General features: G+C 50.3%; 1 protein-coding gene across 1 annotated transcript; it reads right to left on the reverse strand.

The window, feature by feature from the left end:
- Positions 1–8,030: 8,030 nt before the first annotated feature.
- Positions 8,031–10,698, reverse strand: Tp53rk (TP53 regulating kinase). The gene is made up of 2 exons (XM_069989911.1): positions 10,156–10,698; positions 8,031–8,604 (listed from the first exon to the last, which is right to left on the reverse strand). Exons 1-2 carry the CDS (start codon positions 10,415–10,417, stop codon positions 8,126–8,128), a joined length of 741 nt encoding a protein of 246 aa, XP_069846012.1. The 5' UTR covers positions 10,418–10,698; the 3' UTR covers positions 8,031–8,125.
- Positions 10,699–10,926: the final 228 nt, after the last annotated feature.

Raw genomic sequence — 10,926 nt, forward strand, 5'->3', positions numbered from 1 at the left:
CTGCAGCTGGGAAAAATTTTCCAGCCCTAGCCTTAGGAGGGTTGTGGCCCTGCACACTTTGAAGGCCTGCAGTGCCTTCCACATCCCTCTAGCCTTTGGTAACCAAAAGTCTGGAGCACCTTGGGAGGAGGGCATCTCTCATTCCCTGACATTACTCCCAACACCTTATGGTGGAAAAATTCCCTGTGTTAATTTTTCTCCCTGCTCATCTGTCCTGCTTCCCACCCCCATTTATTTTATTTTTAATTTATCTAAGTTTTGCCTGATAACAGGGTTCGAACGCAGAGACGTCACTTGTTTGACTTGCTTGCTCATCAAATACTCTACCACTTAAGATGACTTCTTGTTGGCTCTTTTGGAGATGGAGTCTTGTAGTCTTTTCCACTCAGGCTGGCCTTGAAGATCCTACAGCTCTCGGCCTTCACCCCATACCCACTTTTTTTTTTTTTGCCAGTCCTGGGGCTTGAACTCAGGGCCTGGGCACTGTCCCTGAGCTTCTTTTTGATCAAGACTAGCACTCTACCACTTGAGCTAGAGTGCCCCTTCCAGCCTTTTCTGTTTATGGGGTGCTGAGGAATCAAACCCAGGGCTTCATGCATGCTAGGCAAGCACTCTACAATTAAGCAGGAGGGGTCCTGCTCGCTTTCCACTCAGAACACATCTTTTCCATATGTCATCTCTGCCCGTGATAAACCCCACAGCACGAGGCAGCCAGAGGACACAGCTCTGGGCCCTTCTCTACTCCCATTCACACAGAGAGTGGCTCAGCTAGGGACAGTGGGAATGCCTTTCCTCACCTGCTGGAGCTGATCCTCTTCCTCAGACAAGTACAATGGGACTTGAAGCCTCAGACGCCTTTATCAAAATCATCTTGGCACTTCTTCTTAGAATGTACTTCAGTTCCATTTCTTGGCTCTCTGTAAATAATCATCAACACCATCATCATCATCATCATCATCATCATCATCATCATCTTCATCCTGATTTATAGTTTACGATTCCTCTTTTGAAGGATGTTGCTAGAGTGGGGGCAACAGCATCTTATAACTTCTATGTCATCAAGAAGAACAACACAAGTGGGTTGGGAATGTGGCTTAGTGATAGGATGCTTGCCTAGCATGCATGGAGCCCTGGATTTGATTCCTCAGTACCACATAAACAGGAAAAGCCGGAAGTGGCACTGTTGCTCAAGTGGTAGAGTGCTATCCTTGAGTAAAAGATGCACAGGGACAGTGCCCAGTCCCCAGGCCAAGTTCAAACTCCACAACTGGCAAAAAAAAAAAAAAAAAAAAGAACAAGTGTGTCTAGTAAGGCCACCATAGTTAAACTGTATCAAAAAGCAGAAGCAGCTGGTCAGTTCCTGCATTTCATCTAGGGAAAAACTCAAATCTTTCCAGACTAAATTCTTCCCAGACTATAAGAGGAAATCTGTGCTTTAAAAAGGAAGTCAGTGTACAGCCCAGGCTGACTTGGCTCAGACGCTTAAGACAGGCTTGTCAGTGCTGTTGCTCCTTTTCTCTGGAGCTGGGGTAGGATTTCCACATGCTCATGAAGCTATTTCTTAATACTGATTCTAAGAATTAGAGCCTTGAAAAGTTATAATGAATGCAAATAAGAAATCAGGGCTGGGAATGTGGCTTACTGGTAGAGTGCTTGCCTAGCATGCATGAAGCCCTGAGTTCGATTCCTCAGTATCACATCAACAGAAAAAGCCAGAAGTGGCCCTGTGGCTCAAGTGGTAGATTGCTAGCCTTGAGCAAAAGAAGCTTCAGGGACAGTACCCAGGCTCTGAGTTCAAACCCCAGGACTGTCCAAATAAAATTAGAAATCAATTAAACTCTCTGATTCAGCCTTTCCTAACTGATTGGACACAAGGGATTCCTGAGCTTTCTCACTTATGTACTTGTGTATGTTTACTGATTAAACCATTTGAAAGAATCATCTTAAGCCACCTATAATCCCAGTGCTTAGGAGGCTGAGGAAGGAGAATTGTGAAACAGAGACCAGCCAGGGCAAAAAAAAAAGCATCTTCACAAAAGTTGGTGATCATAGTTTATCTCAAGAAAAGGAATTTAATCAAGTTTGTGATTAAGTCAAATAATAAAGAAATGTTAGCCCTCAGTCTTATTGATTCATGAATGATGACAGCCAGTACTCCTGAGTGCTTAGTTTGGCCAGGCATCATCCTAAGGTATGAAGAGCATGAGTTCCTTGTCCAAGGATGCACACATGGTAAGAGGAGTCACCTTCAGGGCCCAGACCCAGAGTCCACATGACTCAGAAACCGCCCAAAAGTGTCGAGAACCTCTGTCTCCAAGGTTCCAATTTGCAGTCTCAACCATGGACAAAAAATGCTTTTGAAAACTGCCTCTGTGCTGAGCATGCAGAAGTTTTTCTTGTTATTATCCCGTGAATGAGACAGGGTAACTACTGACATTTATATTAGGCATTATAAATACTTTAGGAGTCACTTTCTATCTCCTTTCAACTCCTTCAGCCCATGGCAACTACCAGTCTATTTTCTGTCTCTATAGCTTGGCCTATCCTGAACAACTTAACATAAAAAGAATCACAATGGGTAGTCCTTTGGCACCTGGCTTCTCACATTTAGTACGTGGTGTGAAGATTCATCCACAGCCGGGCAGTGGTGGCTCACGCCTGTAGTCCTAGCTACTCGGGAGGCTGAGATCTGAGGATCGTGGTTCAAAGCCAGCCTGGACAGGAAAGTTCGTGAGATTCTCTTATCTCCAATAACCTCTCCTCCCCCCCTGCTATAAAACTGGAAATGGTGCTGTGGCTCAAGCAGTAGAGCACTCGCCTTGAGCTGAAGAGCACAGGGACAGCGCCCTAGCCCAGAGTTCAAGCCCCATGACCGACAAAAAAAAAAAAAAAAAAAAAAGATTCATCCACATCTTAGCACACATCACCACATCATTCCTTCCCATGGTATTATAATATTCCTTATGGTTCATTATATGATGTCACACATCATCATTCTGCAGTTGGCAGACATTGCATTGTTTGCACTTGCCTTGCTCTAAGCCTCCGTGTGCAAGTTTTGTTTGGACACGCACATGTTCTCATTTCTTTTAGGTCCCTGTAGGAGCAATAGTGCTGGATCCTATTGTCACTCTATGTCCACCCCTTTCAGCATCACTGGACTGTTTTCTAAGCGGTCCACCTATGGTGTGGGAAGGTCCCAGTTGTCCCACATCCCTGTTATCACTTACTATTGGCTGCCCTTCTGATGGAAAGAAACAAACTTAGCCATATCCAGTGTCAGGTTATAAAAGTCTTGGGCTAGGCTATGAAATGATGGAAGACTCTAGAGAAGGCTCTGGAAGATAAGTCATTTGGGACCTCAGTTAAATGCAGCCAGCTGAGTAGCCTTGGCTACAACCCATGATACAGATCCACCCCTCGGAGCCCACTCCACAGAGAACTGTGCAAAGAACAACATGTGCTGTTTCTGGGTGCGAGGTGGTTTGTCATACAGAACTGGGAACTAGGATGTGGGGTGACTTTGAGAATGGAAGGTGCCAGCTCAGGCAGGCAGAACAGAGGTGGCAGCTAGGAGATTGGCGAGAACCATACACAGGGCAAATATCCAGCTTTTCTAGAGGGGAGTGATGATGCTGAGCCTGCTGTGTTTGTGTTTTTAGTTACTTGAAACGGATGGGTCAACAAACAAAAGGCGACTCATTGTTATAAGTACTTTTTACCGTTTATTCATTTAGCACAGGGCAGCTACCTACACCACCACCATCCCGGGTCCCATCAAATGGCATCAAAGGTTGGAAAATAATTGGATTGGATGGATTCATTCCAGTCATCAGGTCAGTTATTCAGGGCTTGCTATAGGCTGGCAACTTAAGTGGACAGTTGGGACCCACCTAGCTTTTTATCCCCATGCCCACTTCCTTCCTCAACTGCAAACCATGCTGTTCTCGCCCTGACTCCAGCTGCTGCAACACACCAAGCTCTTTGCTTTACTGCTCTGCCTGGATCTCACTCAGCAACCTCCCAACCCCCACCTACACAGTGTCTTGTTCTTCCTCCTCTCTCAGATCTCAACCCAAACGAGAGCCTTTCCTCAGAGGGGCCCCCAATCCAACGAAGTACAGCCTTCCTCAACTCCACGGCATTCACTCTGTCCATGGTCCCTGTCATTCCCCTCGAAACATGACTCACCATTTGAAACTATCTCCTACCAGGTCAAACTCCAAGAGCTCATGGAGTCCTCCTCTCCCCAGCCACATTCCCAGTGCCTAGAACTGCCTGGAGAGGATGGACAGGTATGGAGGGGCCAAGCTGGCCTTAGGTTGCACTCAGTTACCACAAACATCACTGCAATCATGCAGTTGTTCACCAGGGAGGACTAAGCTGCTACTGAACACCAGGCATCATTCTGTGGCTGGAGATGGTGGAGACCAGGCCAGGCAAAGCCCTCTCATAGCTTTCCTGTCACTACCATGAGCAGGATATGGGTAGATCGTGTAAATTTACGCTCTAGGCCATGATGGGAAGCCGGGAGGGCAGCACAGGGACAGTAACTGCAGCAACTGCACGGCTTCCAGTTCCCTCTCAGAAGGGGCTCCTGGTTCCCTCCCACCCCAGGAGGGAATCTCCAAAAGATGCCGCTGTCAGCATCTTTCAGCGGGATACTTCACTAGGGCCTCTGATCATCCAAGAGCAATATTGGCTTTGAGGTGGGTCCCAGCGGAGAGCCTCAGGGGAGGTGGCAGGGGGAGGGGGGGAGGGCACGAGTCATCCCCCTGGGTTCCCTAGAGGGCAGGGCTAAGCAGCTTGGCCTTGCTAAGGGAAAGACCTGGAGCTGTGACAACTCTGGGTTCTGGGCAGTCCCTTGCCCACCTGTACCCTGGGCAGAAGGGGACGGTTCACAAACACGAGAAGGCTTTGATCGTCATCAGACCCCCAGGGTTCTCACTGTTTTTTGTTCCGAACCACAGGCCAGGATATCACTCTCTGCCTTGCCTCCAGCCTGGAAGACTGTGGGTGGGTGGGTAGGTAGAGTGTGTTGATGTGCGTGTTGTATGTGCACGTGCAGAGGCATATGGGGGGGGGGGATGGGTGGTTGGAATGTGTTGCTGTGTGTATGCGCACGTGCATGAGCATGTTTGGAATAGCAGGAGGGATCCCCGATCTCCGACAAGCAGGAGGTGCAGGCGTGGCCTCCTACATTGCAGGCACCACTGTGGAAACAGGCTAGATCAGTGGAGCTACCAAGCTCCCTGCCCAGGGCCCATGTTCTGGAGAGGGACACAGCCAGCAAGCTCAGAGCAGGTGGGCTGAGGGATGTCGGGGATTTTTCAGACAACATGCACCTGGGAGTGCTGAAGGAAACAAGGGAGGCGGGCCTATGCAGGCTGTGGAATGGTGTTCCAGGCAAAAGAAACAGCAAATACAAGGCCCTGACTGAGCTGGTGTGTTGGAAGAAGACAAGGAGCCAAGGGTGCTGATCGCAGGGAGAGGCCAGGGAGGATGCAGAAGGGTGAGAAGGATGAGTGCTGGGTGGCCCAGGTGCTCCTGCAGCTCTGAGGGAGGTGGGGACCACTGGAGAGCCCTGAGTTGAGGAAAGACAGGCACCAGGATTCTCCAGGCTGCTGTGGGAAGGGAGGGCACAAGAGGGGAGCTCGGTGAGAAAGCGGCTGTGACAGGCCAGGCACACAGGAAATAACTAGGAGGGGAACTAGCCTAAGTTCTATTCATGTGTTTACAAGCTTTGTATAGAACCATAAATACAGAAAAGCGAAGTTCAAGCAAGTGTGCACTCAGCAGGATGAAGTTTTACAAACCAATCCACCCACATAGCTAGCACTGAGCTCAAGAAACTGAACCTGTATCTCCCCAGGATGGGCACTCTCCTGACTTCTGCCAGGTTGGCAGGGCTGGAGTTGGAGATGGAATCACAGGAGCAGGAGCACCCTGGTTCAAGGCCAACCCGTCCTTCCCTAAGGTGGGACGCAGGGACCAAGTTGTTCTGATATACCTTCAGGAGCAGCAACCACATCAAAAGCTTCACTTCTGACCCAGTACCTGTGGCTCACACCTGTGATTCTAGCTACTCAGGAGACTAAGATCTGATTGTGGTTTAAAGCCAACCCCAGAAATAAAGTCTGTGAGACTCTTACTTCCAATTAACCACCAGAAAACTGGAAATGGAAGTGGCACTGTGGCTCAAAGTGGTAGAACGCTAGACTTGAGCAAAAGAGCTCAGGGACAGCGCCTAGGCCCCAGTTCAAGGCCCACAACCAACAACAACAAAAAAAGTTTCACTTCACAGATGGAAACTGAAGGCTGGGAAACTTGGCCTTCTCTCCATGCACAGAGGGAGCTAAAGACTGCTCAGGCCTTGAGCTGGAAGTCTGAGCTGTCAGTCACTGCCCTAATCCAGACTTAAACACACAGACCCAACCCATGGGTCAAACTTGATGGAGAGGCAGCAGGTGCTGTGAACAGTTTGGGCCTTCCAGATTTAAAGATGTGTACTTGTCTGTATAGTAAGGCAAGGAAAGGAGGCCTGAGGGCTGATGTTACTCATAGCTACCCAACTCTCCCGTTGTCAGCTAAAGTATTGGGGTGAGAATAAATGAGCAAATTCAAGGGAGGAAAGGAAGGGAAACAGGGAGTTGGGAAGTAGAGGAGGGAAGAAGATAGGAGGAAGAGTGGCCAGAAGAGGAAAGAGGGAAAGGATAGCTCTCTTTAACCTCTTTACTGTCTGTAGGGAATGGCAGTAACTTGCGACCTCTGGTGGCAAATGAGAGCCACAGAAAGGAAGACTTCTAGCTCCCATAAGGCTGGTCAGGAAACACAGGCTTCCTTCCCTACCAGGTCTGGCAATCAGCTGTCCTGCAGGGGCACTGGCCTAAGAAGCGGATCTAAGGGAGCAGCCTACGTGCTGTTTTTGTTAACTAGTTCTACAGAAACCAGAATCAGGGTTAGGGTTACTTTTCTGGTTATATCATTATACTCCACATGCCTTCACCTGACCCTCCCCACCCCAATCCTGTGTCTGTGTAGGCAGGCCAGCTCACAACATACCCACTGCTCCAGGCCTTAAAAGTACCACTTCTCTTGGCCCCTTGGACAGGCCACAAGAGCACTCTTATATTCCAGGAAATACTGGCCAGTGTCCTTTTTACTGTTGGACGTGTCTCAGTGTCACACTACACTTCCTGGCTCTGCCACACAGTGACTCTGGGTAGGACAATTTCTGTCCCTCAGCAGTTTCCTCCACTAGATGGGTTCATGCATGCATGCAGAGAACATGGTAACCACTCAGTATTTACTAGAACCTTGAATGTGAATACCGCTGACACCAATGGAGGCTAGTGACACACCCGTTCGGTACTGTTTCCACCATGACCCTCACCTGGAGGCTTCACAGGAAGCAGCTGAGTTTTCACTGTGCCAACTGCGGGCTGAGGTAGGTAGAACCACACAGCCTCCCCAGCCCTGCAAAAGACCCTGAGGTATGGAAGAATTGCTGCTGGCCTATATGTATTTATCCTCACCTTGGGGAGGAAAGGGTCTCAGCCACACACCTCCTTGAGGGTGAGGAGCTGCCAGCAAGGTTTAAAGTTAGCTACTAATACTTTACATCTGTTCTTTAAACCAGCCTTTACCAGGGCTGGGAAGGTGGCTCAGTGGTAGAGTGCTTGCCTCGCATGCATGAAGCCCGGGGTTCAATTCTTCAGCACCCCATAAACAGAAAAAGGTGGAAGCGGTGCTGTGGTTCAAGTGGTAGAGCATTAGCCTTGAGCTAAAGAGCTGAGGAACAGCGCCCAGGCCCAGAGTTCAAGCCTCATGACAACAAAAAATAAATAAAAATAAAATAAACCAGATTTACCAAATATACTCTCTGCTGATGAAAACAAACTGTCCCCAGTTCAGATTGTCTTTGTCTCACTATGTGGCTCAAGTGACAATGTGAGAAAAAGAAAGCCATTCTAGGTTGTCGGGGTACCCGCTGATGACAATGACACTTAGCAGCACGATCACAAAGCACATCAGATGTCCCGACACCTTTATTCACATCCGTCTCTCCACAGTGTTTCCTCACTGACTGAAGAGCCAGGAGGTGGATGAGGTCTCACATAATCCTTTACCCCACCATGGACCTCTTTCTTCCTCTCAGGCGCACTTCATCTAATTTCTTCAGGACAGGTCTGGACTTTTTGGATGAGGTAGAGTAGCTCTTCAGAAAGGCCTGGAACACAGGCTCGGTGTTGGGGTGGGTGCTGAGGAAGGCTTTCTCGAGGACATAGAGGTCTACTCCCTTATCCTCGGGAAGGCCCGAGACGAAACTCAGCCCAAAGTCAATGAGCACCAGGTCCAGCTTTTCCAGGGGCGGCTTCAGGAGCATGTTGGAGGTGGTGAGATCGCCATGGATGAGGTCTTCGTCGTGCATTCGAGCCAAAACTTGCCCGATTTTCCTGGCTAGGGCAAACAGGCTTTGGGGAGCTTTTTCAGTCTCCATAGTGGATTGAATATAATCTCGAACAGTCACTGAACCTTCGATCTCCTCCATATATAAGCAATTAGAAGCATAGTCCACAAAAAAGACAATGGGGGCAGATATCCCTGCAAGCAATACATGAGCAGTTAGTGTCTTCAACTCCTTCTTCTTACAAGTAGGCCTAATTTTCAAAGACTGTGTCAGCTTTTCCGTGTACATCTAATTATTTCAGAAGATCTAGGAAAACAGCACAACTGCTCTGCAAGTTTCCTGTGCTTAAGCCCTGAAGGACAGCCTCCCCCTGACAAGGTCCCAAACGGGAGGCTAAGTGGGGTGTGTGGTAGAGATTCTGCTTCATATCAGAAAATGACAGGTTCAAATCCCATATCCCCTTCCTGAGCATTCCCTTAACATCTCCAGGCCTCCATTTCTGCTATGATAACATGAGAACAACACTCCACTAAGTCAATGCCTCTACTGTCAACCATGCATGGGACACTTGGTAGAAACTGGAGACAGAAATGTGAGTGGGAACAGGGCAGTACACAAGCCCCTATCCATGTTTAAGTGATTTTTTTTCATAGTGGAAGGAAAACCATATGAACACACAAAGAAATCCATTAGACCTTCACTGAATCCCTGCTTGTTTACTACTGAACTCACCCCAGATCTTCTAGCACTTCACACTGTCCTGGCATACAGTAAGTGCATTAAAAACCCGGCAAGAAATGTAAGGGGAAGTCTATACTTCTGAGTCACTGGGACAGGCCTTTAGGAGCTTGGGCAAGTTATTTCTCCTCACCAAGCCTCAGTTTCTTATCTGGGAACAAGGCTGTTGGAGGTGTACAATGGTGGTTTTGGTGGTGTTTTGCTTTTATTTTTATCTAGTGGTGGTATTAGGCCCTGAACTTAGGGCCTGGGCACTTAGCTTTTTTGCTCAAGATCAGACTCTATCACTTGAGCTCCACCTCCACTTCTAGCTTTTTTTTTGGATGCTCAATCGGAGAGTCTCAAGAACTTTCCTCTCTAAGCTGTGATCCTCAGATCTCAGCCTCCTGAGTAGCTGGGATTTCAGGCATGAGCCTACAGCACAGTGTCTAGCCAATGAAATTTTAATGCAAAAAAAAAAAAAGTAATTGATTCAACAAAATCTGACATTTACTGAGTGCTAGATGGCAGGTCCACCTACGACAGAGATGCTCATATTCCAACTTCTCGTTACTGAGGAAGAAACTGAGGCGGGGGGTGGGGAGGGGGGACGGTTATAAATCGCGTGTTCAAAGCCTACATATTAAGAACAACGGAGACAAGCACTCGAACGCACACGACCCTGCCTCCCGTGGCTAGTACTACAGCAGTAACATGTGCTCCTTAAGACGAGTGAGACGGGGATGGGAAGATGGAACGTGACACGAAGTAGGGGACACTGAGGCTGAGAAGCGAACTGACATCTTCGACGTGGGGCGACAAGAGGCAGCGCGGGGACGTCGAGCAGATAGGCCCCGCACGGGACCAGGCGATGTCGTTCGGGGCGCCGGAACCGGGAGCAGCGAAAGGGTGGGTGGCCGTCCCTGCGAGGCGGCGCGGGGCCCCGCGCCGGCCGGCCGGGCCTGCTCTCCCCTGCGCCCACCCGCGCGCCCGGCCTCCTCACCCGCCCGGCCGCCCGGCCTCCTCACCCGCGCGGCGGCAGCGCAGCAGCGCGCGGGCCTCCTGCACCGTCCTCCGCCGGCCGAGCCGCGCCTCCAGCGCCGGGTGCCGGTAGCCCTTGGGGAAGCGGTGCTTCACCACGGCCGCGCGGCCCTGGAAGCGGCCGCGGAACACGCGAGCCTCGGCGCCCTGCTTCACCAGCTCCAGGCGGCTCAGGAAGCGGCTGCTCCGCTCCCGGGCCGCCGCCAGCGCCGTGGCCTCCAGCGAGGGCTCCTCAGCCGCCTCGGCCATGACGGAACCACAGCGACGCCGGCTTCCGCCCGCCCCGGAAGCCCGCAGATCGCTCACGCTACCCAATACTTTCCGTTCCCCCCGGAAACTTCCGCCCGGAACGAGTGGTTCCGCCTGGGGGGGGGTGTTCGCTCCTCGTTGGCGCCCTTGGCGCCTCGGTGCTCCCTGCGGCTCCCTAAGCTCTCGGCGATGCTCGGTTCTCTCGGAACCCTCGGTGACGCTCCCCGATGGCTTTGGGGTCCATCTCCCGACTTTCCGAGATTTCTTCGTGGTCCTCTGCCTGGGCCCTGGAATCCCTTCGGTGGACCCCGCCCCTCAGCTCCCCAGCTCTCCCCGGAGAGGGGCCTCCCTAGCACAGCCAGCCATTTCGTCTGCGTGGCTTTGAGTACTAAGATCATAATTGCTGATTGACTGCTCAGAAATGAGAAGGAAAAGGGCGGAAACTTTTCTTACAGAAAAGAAAATTGAGCCGGCCACCGGTGGCTCATACCTGTAATCCTAGCTGCTCG

Source organism: Dipodomys merriami, unplaced genomic scaffold (genome assembly GCF_024711535.1).
Source record: "Dipodomys merriami isolate MVZ:Mamm:240054 unplaced genomic scaffold, mDipMer1.0.p SCAF_39, whole genome shotgun sequence".
NCBI lineage: Eukaryota > Metazoa > Chordata > Mammalia > Rodentia > Heteromyidae > Dipodomys > Dipodomys merriami.